At 35.7% G+C, this 14,507-nt stretch overlaps 1 protein-coding gene across 1 annotated transcript; it reads right to left on the bottom strand.

Annotated features, from left to right (window-relative positions):
- Positions 1 to 3,316: 3,316 nt before the first annotated feature.
- LOC146138144 (protein Wnt-2b-A-like) lies at positions 3,317 to 12,613 on the bottom strand. The gene is made up of 7 exons (XM_083394158.1): positions 12,436 to 12,613; positions 11,907 to 11,999; positions 10,438 to 10,571; positions 9,609 to 9,740; positions 9,387 to 9,532; positions 5,425 to 5,695; positions 3,317 to 4,190 (listed from the first exon to the last, which is right to left on the bottom strand). Exons 1-7 carry the CDS (start codon positions 12,522 to 12,524, stop codon positions 3,853 to 3,855), a joined length of 1,203 nt encoding a protein of 400 aa, XP_083250284.1. The 5' UTR covers positions 12,525 to 12,613; the 3' UTR covers positions 3,317 to 3,852.
- Positions 12,614 to 14,507: the final 1,894 nt, after the last annotated feature.

Raw genomic sequence — 14,507 nt, forward strand, 5'->3', positions numbered from 1 at the left:
GTTAATCTTATATCATATAAAACATTTAGAGGAGTTGGTGTTTCGATCGTCAACCAATAAATTTATGGGATATGTGGATCATGGAGACACCAGTAGCAAAAGAGTCCTTGCTACAAATGCTCTTGGAATTTATGTTAAAGGTACAATAGTTTGACACCAAATGAAAAGTGTTATTGTTTTTTTTTATATCAGGGGTGGCCAAATTGGTCAGTGAGACGAGATATATTTTTTACCGCACAATAGTTTTACTGTATATTTTTGTTTAAGGTTTTGATTGACTCTGTTATTGAAAATACAAATAGCCCATTATCAGCGGTTGGGCTATCGTTCATGTTTATCATCTTGCAACCATTTTTATTTAAAAAATATATTCATTACTTATGCTTTACAGGTATTACCAATTCAAAGATTTCCGCCATGATTGGACACTTTGCAACCACAGTAGCAAATGGACCAGAACTAGTTGCACTAGTTGTTAAAGCGATTAGTATGTTGTACCATCTTGCAAACTTGTGGTGCCTTGTATTAATTGGTAATTTAAGTAATGATGTTTATTCAAAACCTTTAATCAACTGATACTAACACACAGAAACGAATCTATTTCCAAGTTATGGATGTGCAATGAACAGACAGCTGTTTCAACTGCTGTCTCCTACTCCAGAAAAAAGTGCCATTCCACACTTCGCTCCGAATCCTTTAGATTCAATAAAGTATGTGCAAAATCTGAATATTAAAATTTGATACAGTAATATTCCAACATTTTTTTACTAATTATTTTTAGCTGTTTTTTATGACGTGACCCCAGTCACTTGATAAAAACCACTAGAAACAATCTGTGGAGCAACCGTCCTGGGGGAGCAAGTACTTATGGAATGGTGAAGACATGACGTGCTCAACGATTGCCAATATCTTTCATGAATCACGTTGTGATACACCTCAATGTCTTGTCAAATTGCCAAAGCTCTCCATTCGACACATCTATCCAAATTCATATGACAAAATGAAGGTTAATTTTGCAGCTCAAGTTTTGTCCAATTCTGTTGCTAACGAAGTAAAGCAAAGTGGTAACAAAGTTTTAGGAGAGTTCTTGGCCATGATGAATACATTTTTTGATATTTGCAATTCTTCACTTGGTCAGAGTAATCCTACTAAGGCTCCCTTCCACACCACCGATGATCCAAGGTTAAGTTAGCTTAAAGAAGATTTTGTTGGTCATCTTAATAGCTGGAGTGCAACGGTCAACAACAGGCACAAGAAAAATGGTGAAATGTTTACATCCATTGAGAAGGAAAAAATGAAGTTGTCTCATGCCACTCACAATGGATTGATTTTTACAGATCTTTCTTTAGTTAGTGTAACTAAAATTATGTTGAATTTTGGTGCAGAATATATCATTCTAAAGCGACTTTCACAAGACGTCTTGGAGGCCTTTTTCGGACATATTCGTGAACAAGGAGATTGCAGTAGAAACCCATATATGCCAGAATTTAGCCAGCGCATGCACACTGTAAATGTCATGCGATCCTTGAAGCGCAAGGCTACACCTACAGGAAACATCTCCCATTTTACAGAATAGTTTTTCTGTATTTTGCCTCAATTAGACAGCAGTTTTTTCACCTAGTTTGGGTATGTTCTGTGTCCAAACCAAGGGTTTATCTGCTTACTAAAAAAAACACCATTGCTATGACTGGTGGCGTGGTGTAATGGCTTTAAACCAATGCCAGTCAACAGAACGAATAAACCAATATTGCGGTTTTATTTTTGGTTTTATAGATAGGCGTTGGTTTAAGCATGTATCCCAGGCCCCAGCGTTAGTTAATTTAATATAGGTATATTTAGAAGTTTTTGTGGACCCCCTGAAAACGTTTTGCGGATCTCCAGGGGTCCGTTGAGATCCACTGTTATAAATTATGTGAAACAAACGTGTACAACGTTCCAAGTAAAGATTTAAGTTTTACAATCCCAAATTTAGGCAGAGTTCGCAAAATATCGCGTTTGTTGTCGCAGTAAGTAAAAGATAATCCAAGTTTAACGTATCCGCGCAAAACTTTTTTCAAGTGCAATTACCTGCCGGAAAAAAAAAAAAAAAAACTAAGTATATTTCCTGTACCCCGAAAAGCCATCGCAGACTCACCACATCTGTCGATCAATGCTGCAAGCAGGGCAGGTTAGAAAAACAACTAGCCTGCAGTGAGGTTCGAACTCACGACCTCCGGTCATACCGGGACCAAATTTAGATCTGTTCAGTTTTTTAGACTTATGGATTAACTTTTACAAATCTACGTGCACTCACGTTCAATGTTGCGCCATAAGCGTACAATAGTATTTCTTTCTTTATCAGTAAACAAAAAAAAAAAACAAAAAAAAAAACGTTGTAATGACGCCAATGGAGGCTTAAATGAAGTTGGTGTGCAATATTTTTTATAAATACAAACCGCATGGAAATGTAAACTTTTTTGCCAGTTTTAAACTAGACTCCGATTGACTCTTATATTGAAGTGTAATCTGTTAACGGGGTTGCGACGTCAAAAAGGTTGGGAACAACTGGCTTAACTTTAACCATCTCCGCTCCAACGAAATTAAGTAATATTGCATTTTTTTACTTAGAATAAAGCAAAAATCATAGAAAGTTTAAGATAAGGAGTAATAAATGTTTTTACATGGTCTTTAGGAGAACATCAATGAAAATATAAAATATCCCAAAATACTTCTTCACATCTGTAGGCTAAGCTATTGTTCGGGGTTCTTAAATTGGAGTTCATTGACTAGTTTTATGCGTTTTATATAATAATGTGTTATTCAAAAGAGTGAAAAGGAATTTTTTTAAATTAAAAAAAAAGTTTTAGCACTGAATATATTTAGACTCCATTTCAATTTGACATTTTTTGTACCGACAACAGAAGGTTTTCTATAGGTCTACTTGTTTCATAACGTCAATTTATGACGTCAGCTCTAAAACAATCTTGTCGACCCTGGTCTACGCGAACCAAAGTTCCGCAGTAATATGAGTTTTGGAACTGGTGCTATGGGCGAAGGCGAGAGTTTTCGGCATATATATATAGGACATATATATAATGGGGCATTTAACAGGTATTAAGAAAATGAAACCTAATAATTCTATTTTGTACTGTTTGTTTATTTTTCTTCTTTCGGAAGGCCAATAAAGATTTGTTTTTAATAACATTTTTCTTTTTTAACAGTATGGAAAGACAACACGAGATATGCAATCAATGTTGTATTAGCAAGACAAACAAAGTTACATGTTTTTTTGCAGCAAGGATAGATTCACTTAGGTAAAGTCTGTTTGCCAGAACGTGTGCGACTCCAGGACTCGAAATCGGCGCAGGCCACTGCATGCACCAAAAAGTGTAAAGCTGCCGCCAGAAATTCAGCGGCACATATGAATGGTTTTACCTGTTAAAGTGTTTACAGAAGCCATTCTTGTTCTGTCTTAGCGTTTCAAAAGATAAATGAATGAATAAGCTATTTCAGCAAAAAGCACATCATTTTTTAAATAGTTTTGGATATATATATACACCCAGATATTCAAAACGTCACCCAAACTAAACTTATGACATGATGTTTTGTAAGCTAGACGTAACTTTAAATCTATATTGAGCCGAGCCCTGCGGGCCTCTATCTATATTCTATATTCTAGAATCTTTTAAATAAGTTGTTTTGCTCTGGAGGCGAGACAATTAAAATAATATGTGTGTCTGTGTTTGTTTGTGTGTGCGTGTGCGCGTGCGCGTGCGCGTGCGTATGCGTGTGTGTGTGTCGGCATTTGATCTCTTTCCTCGCAGAAAGTTAGTAAACATGTTCCATTTTATTATAGTTTTTTTCCTCACCATGCTATGTAACGCCATGGGAATTAGTTGTTGTTGCTATAGAGTTTCGTTTACATTTTTTCCGTTTTCTAGATTGTTTTCGGCATTTCTTTTTTAAACTTTTTTTATTTAATTTTCCTTTTCGCCGCTTTGTTTTACGTTTCTTGGATTTACAAGTGCTGACATCGACCATTTCGGAGCACTGTTCGCAAACGATGTCGCAACACCATATGAACCGGCAGTTACAAGACTTTACTTGCTTCACTTGTTTTGTATCATAGCCCCAGCCACAACATAACGAATCACATCCATCCCGTCCACTGGAGGTGCTGTTGCACTGTCGCCCGGCGACACCTAGATAACCTGAAAAAAAACCTAATAATTATCTTCTTTGTATGCATTTAATTACTATGTATGAATTACTGTTTTGTTTCTATTTAACATATTCGAAAATTGTTGTTCTCAAATCAGCTGTAACATAAAACATAAACGTAGTGTTTCGAAATAAAAATGTCTGTACGTAGATCAGGGGTTCGTAAACTGAAGTCTATGGACCCCTTGGGGCACCTAGACTAGTTTAGGGGGTCCATAAAGCCTCAATAAAATATTAATGTCGTATTTCAAACATGGAAAGAATTTACAAAAGGAAACATATTAATTAAAAAGCGCTTTGGCATGTTATCCTTTTGTGTGTTACGAATGTATTTCAATTTGACATTTTTTCGACGAAAACAGCAAGTTATTAAAATTGCCTTGTTGCATGACGTTAACGTATGACGTTACCTCTAAAAAAATTATGCCGGCCATGGTTCACGCGAACCAAATTTTTTTTAGGGGTCTGCGTGAAGAAGAGTTTATTAACCCCTGACGTACACTTATGCCATTCTGCCTATTGAACTACATATGCCAAAACAATGCAAGCGATTTAGTTGTTCTTCTCGCGTGTTCTTTTCGTAACAAATATGCAGGTATACGTATTTAGGAGCAGATCTAGGTGGGATACAAGGCCATGGCCCCTGCCAATTTTACCTACATGACTGCAATTTTTGGAGTACTTTTAGACGACAATTGCATTTTTGCGATCTCGGCGAAATTGTTAACTTTATTTTAGTATGAACATATTAGTATGGAGAGTATGATGGCCCTATTCAAATTCCGATTTCTGCCAATCTGAACCAAGTAAAAGATTTTCTATATATTTTTTGTTTCAATTTTCTCTTAATTAATAAGTTTAACAGAACCAATATATTATTAACGGAAAATGGTCAGAATGTTATTAAATGAACTTGCTCGCGTACCCCTGAAATTTCTCACTTCCCAGGGGTACGAGCACCCCAGTTTGACAACCACTGGTTTAAAAAAATGAACGCAAAATTTTGACCGATTGCCGCCATCTCCTTGTGCATATTTAGACAACATTTAAGGAGCATTATTACGCTTGATTTTCTGGGAATTGAAATTTATTGAGATTTATTGTATCTTTACATCACGTCTTAACGCAATCTCTGGAAATTTTAGGACTTCTTACCTCCCCCAAACAAAAAACCTAGATCCGCCCCTGTCGGTGTGTATACTTTTGAGTAGCCAAAAATCTTACCTTTATTTGGCTTTCTTGAACAATAAGATGGGGATCTATCCAAATATACAAGCTGTCTTTTTCCTTGTTTACCACAACATCTTTTTAGTTCTAGTTTTCCTTTTGAAACACCTTTTTTTAAGGTAACTCTCGTGGAATTAAAGTTGTATATTCGTTTAAGAACAATTCCGGTCTCTCGGAAACTCTTCAATTCCTTCCAACATGACCTAGTCACACAACTTCCGGTTGGGCCGTGACATCTGCACCTTTTTCGTGTGCTGTTTTTAACAACCTAGATTACAACGAAACGTTTAGATGACTTGTACGTAACACCTTAAACACCAAGCAATGTTACGAAAGTTAAAAATATTTAGCTTTTGTAAAACATTGTATCGGTACTTGTCCGACACCAGGCGAAAATCTGAGCCGAATAATCTACCTGTAAAGAAACTTTTTGTTAAAAAATTATCTCTAGTGTGGTAGTTATCTACGTCAATATAATAATAAGAGTGAAGGCGGGAGCATGGCCCTCAATTTAGTTTTAATTTATTCAACGTCAAGTTTTTGTTACACGAATATATCTGTATAACTACTATTTGCCGTGACTGACGCATATTATTTATTCTAATCACCTCATACAGTGTTTCTTAATCAGGTGAATGGTTCACCCAAAGGGTGAATAAATTTTTGCCGGGATGAACCAATCAAAAGGGGTGAATAATGGTGAACGAAAGATTAGGACCGTCCTATAGTCACTAGTAAACAATTTTCTGCAGTAAATCGACTACTGAACTGTTGTTTTTTGGTGTTTTTTTGCTTATTGTAATGGTGAAGTTGGTTTGCACTGAGTGTATAAGTACAAACATTTGGTGACTGTGTTTTGTGCTTTTGTAGCATTATATCTCTGGACTCGAGAAATTGTACATTTGCAATGGTAAAACTTAGCTTGAATTTATCTTAACAAATATCGAAACAACCTAAGTCATTTTGTGCTGTTGTATATAGACAAGATAATTTTATCATATCATGGGCCAAGGGTGAATGAAATCTGGAGATAGATATTAGGGGGTGAACAAAACTAAAAAAACTTATAATATTCTTCTCAGTAATATTAGTTTTGTCTTTTCCGTTTCTTATATTCAGTTACATTAAACCGAATGTGTCAGGATACTCGCTATACAAACACCGTACAGCAGTGGTCGCCAAACTGTGGGCCGCGGCCAAAATGTGGGCCCTTGTGCCAATCTTAGTAGGCCGCGGACTAATTTTTAATATTTCACCTTTATCATGTATGGTTGTAGGCCGCGTAATAAATACTGTACATCTTTGTGTTGTATTTCAAAAATGGCATGACTTAGCGTTTTTATTAAGGCTTGCCGACTACTGCACTGTAAGTGTTGCCAGGGAATTGCACCGCGCCGTCCCAAACTATAAGTTTTTTTTTATTGTTTTACCCTTTAAAGAGAGTCTTTTTATCCCAAAAAGGAAGCCTTGCCCACCTTGCATACGTTGCAGTGTGACATCATATTGTTTAGTAACTTACGTTAAAACAGTCGTAATTGTGACATAATAAACAGTTATACTGTGCTATATACGTTAATTTACAAAATGACATGCCAAACTAAAATTTAGCTAAGTGAATCGAACAACTTTTATAAAAGTTGAAGAGCCCCTTTGCAATGTCTGTGAGATGTTTCTATTGGTCTGAAAAAGCACTGCTTATTATTTATATTATTATGGCTACCAAACAAATTGTTCGGAAAAGGGGGCGTGAATTTCTATAAGTTGGTTAGGGAAGGCGCGGCCCAAAAAGTTTAAGATGCCTTGAACTAAAACGTTTATGGAGCCCTGGCCTGGCCTATTGCTATTTTATGGACGATCATCTACATTTACCCTGCTATCGTTTGCCAAAGAAACATTTCTCGTTAAAAAGTTGAATAAGTGACAATGTCGGTCTCCATTACCGTAATAGTTCTCACTATACATAGCCTAAAATGACCTTACAAAAGGCTAATGCGAAAGTTAGGCCTATTTTCGGAAACATTTGCGAAGCGAAATTTATTCCAAAAGTGGTATATTTTGTCAAAAAAAGTGGTATACTTTGTTAAATTATTTTAAAAGATGCAGTAATCGTTTATAAAAACATAAATTTAACAAAAAACACTTCAATTCACTGTTGGCTCTAGTCTAAATCAAAACTATGAGAACGTAATACAATTGTTGTAATACAAACCAAATCTATCAAGGTTTAAAAGTGCAGAACACTATAAAGAATATTGGTAACAAGCTCTTCTAGAGGCATGCCACGAAAGCTAGTAGAACGAAAATTATAGCGCAGGCTGTGACACCAAACAAAAAGCGTACAAGTGATATTAGTCACACCATTTTCGTGTGACGCCCTAAAGAGTTTTGATCTTGCTATTTACTTTCCCATGATGTGATACCATTTTTGCTCAGGTGCTAGACGTTTGCAAACTTCGCGATCAAAGAAGTCTTTGTTTAATTTGGGGCGATTTGAATCGGAATTAGAGCCATATCAGATGTCTTCAACAGCCGGCCATTAGTGGTTGCATAAGGATGGTAGTCGCCAACTTTCAATAGATTTACGTGATATTAATGTTATGTAAACCCGATATTAATGTTACGTACAAGTCTGTATAGTTAGCCACTGTTTGTGGCTAACTTCAATGTACACGTAAACGTCTATACATAACATGTGTTACTTCAAAGAGACTGATTTGATCTAGTGCAAACATGGGAACAAGTTTGTCTGGTGGCAGCAAAATGTAGTGCTGGCAGAAAATAATGATGGCAGTTACTGTTAGGTGTCTGTACATCTGCATAAAACGCGAGCACAATGCACAACATTTATGTGTTACGGTGTGTGATGGCATGCGTTGCGCGAAAACTGTTTCCAATTGTAAAGCGTTGAGCTATTATTGCCTAAAAAGTGCAATAGCAAACGCCTCTGTGCAACCAGACGGCTGGATGGCGGACACGTAATGGGTTTAGTAAACCGTCTATAATGGCTCTAACGTGCTATCGACCAGGACAAAACAATTTCCTGTATCGACTAGCTGTAAACTTACTTCTTACCGTCAACAGAAGTAATTGTTTTTTCGTCAATGGATTTTGTCCCCAAAAAGCTCGCAGTCTTTTTAAAATATAAAGTAATTCAAATACATGATACAAAATTCAGCCACTTTCAAACAAATACATCCCATATTGCTATTTAACTGTTTACCTAATCGTTATCAAATACCCTTATGTACATAACTCGCAAGTAATGTCCTGCTTCGAACAAGACTTGGAATCCGTTTAAGGAAAATTTGATTTGTTGTGAAAACTGCAATAAAGCATCCTTTCATTTTTAAAACGAATAGCGAGCCTGACACGGACTGGTAATGCCTTTCGTTCTCAACAATTGACACCAAAATCACTTTCTCGCGTCTCAAATTACCCAGACCCTATCGCACTTTCGCGCAGTTATGGTTTTGAAATGTAGCAATCAGTGACATATTACATGTTATGACACAAAACAACATTTCTAAAGTGGTGACACGACTTGGGTGGAATGTCGGTTTTGCAGTTAAGGGTAAACGCATTAAACTTCGTATAGTGTCAAAACGCGTGGATTTTACCATTAGCTGTAAGACAATTTTATTATGGATGATTGTTTGACGTTGCTTAACGAACAGCGAAATTCACATGTTTGCTCTTTCTCATCAAAGCAATATTCGAAAGCTGGCTTCCGTGTAAAGAAAGGTGAAATGATTTACGATAGCGAAATTTTCAAGTGATTTACCGCCTACTTTTATTTGACTTATCTGGCTCACAGTTCTCAAATATTGAATATTGTTTAAATTGTTGCATGACATTGAAGGCAATATTTTGGGGTAATTACTGTAAACCTATTTAATTTTTGCGCTATATTTTAAGAACATAATAATAATTACCACCTTTAATACTATACAAAAACGTACCAACAAACCAGTTATCTTGTTGTGCTTTACTAATTGATTTGTCGCATCTCCTTTATGGCTGTCATCGGCATCCAAAATCATTTTTGTAAAGTTTTCGCCATAAGAAACGTCATCACTACACCCATTCCAACAAAAGCTTCCCTTTTCTGTCAAATTTTGGATTTCAATTTAAACACAAGAATTTTTAACGTTTTTAAAGTAAGACAATTTGCAAACATTTACCATCTTGGTCCTTTTTGAGCAGATTTCGGGCGCAGGAACATTCTAAAAGTCGTCCTCTGCTACATGCTTGTGTTACTTTGTAACTTATTGCCGCTGCGTCTATCGCATGAACGAAAGCAGCTTCTTTCGTGGCTAAATTAATAAAAAACGATTAATAGTGAAATACATATTAGACTGGCATCTTGTTTCAAACTATCGCGGAGGTTCGAGAGGGTACTTTCATGTTCCTTTGTTTCGTTTTAAGAGTTCTGAGGACAATGAAATCGTTTTGTCAGGGTTCATCTATTTTTAACTTTGCAGCTTACCATTAATAACCAATATCCAATCCTGTTCTTAACAAGCACTCTTGAATGGTAAAGGGGTATCGAAGTTTAGTTTGAAAGAGTCATTATCTTCCGCTATCGTGTTTGCGAATGCTTTTTATTTTATATGTTTTAACTTATATTTCTTGTCATTACTGGTATTTCACGTACTCTTCGCATAAGATCATTTTAAAGAAATCATATACAATTGCGTTTTCGAATGTGATTTTCTCCCTCAAACTTGCTTGCTTCGCATATACGTATCTAGAGTTACAATGCGCTAACAAGCTTCGTGCTTTCAATTGTTAGCACGCGTTATGTCCTGAATGAAATTGTGTTTGCTGTCTGTTCTTTTTGTTGTCTCAGTACAATCAAAATGATGACTGCGTTAATTTGTCGTTTTGCCAACAAAAGATGAATTTTACAATGTCTTACATATGGGACAAACGATAGGACATAACATACGGCATAAATTTACTAATGTAGCCACATCTTGTGCGAGGCGGTGTTCAAATTATTAAGCTCACCTTTTTTAAAAATGTTTGTTAAACGATCACGACCGTTCCCTACAGTTGAACAATTCCATCTCTCATAACGAAACTGGTATTGACATTCTTTTATCGCCAACAACATACCCTCCTTAATAGCCGTAAAAGTGCTCCTGAAAAAAATAAAGCGTTGTTAATTCGAATGGTAGGCTACAGCCTATATTAGTTTTCACTCTTTCATAAGTTACAAAGGAACTACGAGGAAACGAAAGTTCACGGGGAGACCGTGTAATGTTAACTGGTATGATTAAATCCGATATTGCAACCAAACTGTTACTGTTATTACTAAACAGAATCCTTTGTTTTTAATGTGTACGTAATCGCTTTTTTTCAAACAAGTAAACATGTTTCAATACGTTGTATGATGCAAATTCATTTATCCGGTATGACTGGATTTTCAGCTTTCAGAGACTGAGATACTTTATACGTGAAATGTACCCGTCTAAAAAAATCTACAATATTATATATGTATATTTAGGTTAATATTTTAGCGCGCAACCGGATTTTAGAACTACATTTTAATTTTTAACTTGAAGTTATTCAACACTGAGCAACGTCATCAACAAATATGTTTGCCATTTTGTGATTAAAATCGACAAAACTCTACTTTATAACCTATTAATTGTTAAACGTTTACATATTCATTGATTATTTTCGATTAAGGTAAAGATTGCTCTTAATACGCCATTTTTCGCCTTGAGTCGGCAAAACGATTGTAGTTTGGCCGAGAGGTTGGGTTCAAAGTGGTCAGAATTCCAAAGCAATTAATCGTACTGAAAGCTGTTTTCTTCGTAATCAATCTACTTCGTAAAATTTTCAATTATTAACCTTAATATTTTTAATCTTAAACCTTAAGTTAACCAGTTAGCAATAAATTGTAGTGTAAAACTTTTCATGATATTATCGTGATCTTTTTTTCAATTACATTACCTTGTATTTAGATGGATATGTCAAATCATTCTTAGTGACAAACGAGTTTAGCATTCTAGTAACAGACAGGTAAAGTCTTTCTTAGTTTGGTCTTGTAATTTTTTGGATGAGCTTTGCCTGTCATTTCGGCTTAAAACATTAGTTGTGACTACCAGCGTATGTACAAAGCCAAAACGACTTGTAAGCACATAGAAATATAAGATATGCCCTAATTGTCGTAGTTCCAAAGCTAAGTAATTAGAGCAGTGTTTCTTAATCAGGTGAATGGTTCACCCCAGGGTGAATAAAACTTCTTCAGGGGTGAACCTATCAAAAAGGGTGAACAAGGGTGAACCGTTAGAAATGGATGATAGCTTGCGAACATGGCGGATATTCCGGGTGTTCATTTTCTGCTGTTATATATAGACGAGATAGTTTTATCATATCATGAGACAAGGGTGAATGGAATCTGGAGATAGATGCTAGGGGAGAACAAAACTAAAAGGTTAGAAGCACTGAGTATACACAAATTAACTTACGGCAAAAAACAATGTTTTTGATTGATTGTAAGTAATCGACGACAACCCCGTTCGCTTTCAGAAGAAGGCATAGTTCCAATTTCATTTGTTAAACTGAAATGTTTAAAATCTGATGAGTTTTAAAAATACCAACTTTCTTATTGTCCCAAAGTAGCATTTAAATAACATTCAGGTGCGCATGTGGTTATAAATGTACAATATTTTGATTTATTTTAATTGTTCAGGTTTTACTGTAAAGGCTTTAAGCATTGATGTTCGATGCGTGGTATCATCAAACAAATATATAGGAATCCTCTCCAAAGATGCCTTTTAAAAGCATACACTCATACGTTTTTAACACTCATTAGATCGGATAAAAGTTTAAGCTTTAATTCTTGACTTTTAAGTGGTGTCAACGATCAATCTTTAGATTGTAAACAAGGCTAAGTTAAACATGTTTTCACTGTCGTCCGTATTTATTTTATCTGTTTTTCGAAAGCATACCTACGCATATACACTAAAGCCATCACACACATTTCATAATACTCACAGCTTATTGCTTCGATCACCTGCATCCACTGTACATAATATTACAGTCAATCCAACGATGATAAACGCTAAACAGAAATTTGGTGGCATTATGATGACATATCAAAATTTAAGCATGTCTGCGTACTTAGTCGAGTTTGCTGTCCACCATCCATACTAAGTCATTTCTAACTCGACCGTTTTTTCTGAATAAAAAGTGTAAACGTTAAATAGTAGCCTATACAGATTCTTACGAAGATTGTTCGCAATAAAACTAAACTCCGACAGCCGCACTGACTGTTTTCTCTAACTGAACCAGTTGGCCACTGTCAACATCTTATAAGGGGCACACCTTTCGAGTAAGGAAAGTATTTTTTTATTTTACATCGCGTCTTTTTGAAGTGGCTCAGCACTGGACATTCGATCATTAGAAAACGTAGTTTAGGGATAACACAGCAAAAACCAAATGGAATTACACTGGCATTTGGCAAGTACGGTATACCACGAAGTAACACATGTTGGAATAGTTAATAATGCTACTTCTGATCATTTTGGAAACTGTAACCTGTGAGCGGGCCTATGTCACAGAACTACGAAAATGTTTCGTTTAACACCTTGAAGAGTGGCTATCATTGAAACATGATCCATATAAAATTGCACCTATTTGATGGCTGCGTTGTTCCAGTGCAGGATACAAATAATTTGAATGTTATCCAAAATCTGTCTAGGCACAACAAATATCCTTTACCGGTAATTCTTCTAAAGACGTATCCGCATTTTAAAGTAGTTTTGCAAAACGGTAAACACAGCTGACAGAAGACCAAACATTTTTTGTGTATCTTCAGTAAATTAGTAAAGTTAAAACAAGTTTATGTATAATGCATTATTGCAGCTAAATGCAGTGACAAGAGATTTTTAAGTGTGGCACAATTTATCAAAACTCGCTCCCCTTTCTCCAAAATAACATGTTTCATAGCCATAAAGCCCCTGTACTTTTACTGTTTTTTTTTTTAATGTAGAATGATCTGCCTAAAACAGGATGTAATCCATTCGGCCCGCCGCCTCTTCGACAAATTAGACACTAGTCTATTTCACAAACTTTTTAACTATTTAATGTAATTGCGAAAAATTTTCACGCTTCGCATGATTGTTCGTTATTACACGTACGGTTTGTTTACGTTTCGATGCTGCCTTTTCAACTAGATCAGCGATTCTTTACCTTTGCGCCGTTGAAGGCTGCCAAGTGCGTCGCGCAAAAACACAAAACGCAATAAAAATATGGGACATATATTTTTAACATTTTTTTAATTTTTATTTTCGGCAATGTAATAAAAACTTGCTAGAAATTAAAAGAAATACCGGTATACTCCCCCAAAAAATCGCGCTCGCTTCGCTCGCCAGGTGCGCCTTCACCTTAAACGGTTAACAAACACTGAGCTAGATTAACTTTAAATTCCATCGAAGTAGTTTTATTACACTTTTCATTAGTAGTATGGATGGATGGCGAAACGCGTGAGTGTGAATTTTAAACCAAACAAACGTTTTTTTCGCGCTTAGCGTCAACACTTCACTGCCTCTGTAAATGTAACTAAACACGTTTTTAAATGCAAAAAATAACCAAGCACCGACTGATTCACAGTTGTTCTAACATTTCAATAACACAATTCTTAGTTATTATTTTGTGCGGCCCGCAAAAACATTTTTGAGTTTGGTTTTGGCCCGCGAATAGAACAAGGTTGCCGACCCCTGCTTTAGATAAACGTAAGTTTGGAAATATAATTAATTAAATCAGAATCTATACCTCCTTAAGGTTGTTTGTTATGTCACAAATATGTATTGGTATTGTATTAAGATGAGTTAGTTGTAGACAAATAACTATGAAAAATGATATTAGAATATTAGGTGATAAACATTTAGTACCGGTATGATATAGTTTGTGCCTGCAAGAGCGACCGAGGACGGCAACGGCTCTTGAGATGCTACTATATTGTAAGACCCGTGAGCATAATAGCATTACGTAAAAGTTTTTTTCTACGTAAAAAAAAACAAAGTATATATTTGTCTATTGCAACTTAAGAACAACAAAGTAAAATT

The sequence above is a fragment of the Ascidiella aspersa genome, chromosome 7 (genome assembly GCF_963924565.1).
Source record: "Ascidiella aspersa chromosome 7, kaAscAspe10.2, whole genome shotgun sequence".
Classification (NCBI taxonomy): domain Eukaryota; kingdom Metazoa; phylum Chordata; class Ascidiacea; order Phlebobranchia; family Ascidiidae; genus Ascidiella; species Ascidiella aspersa.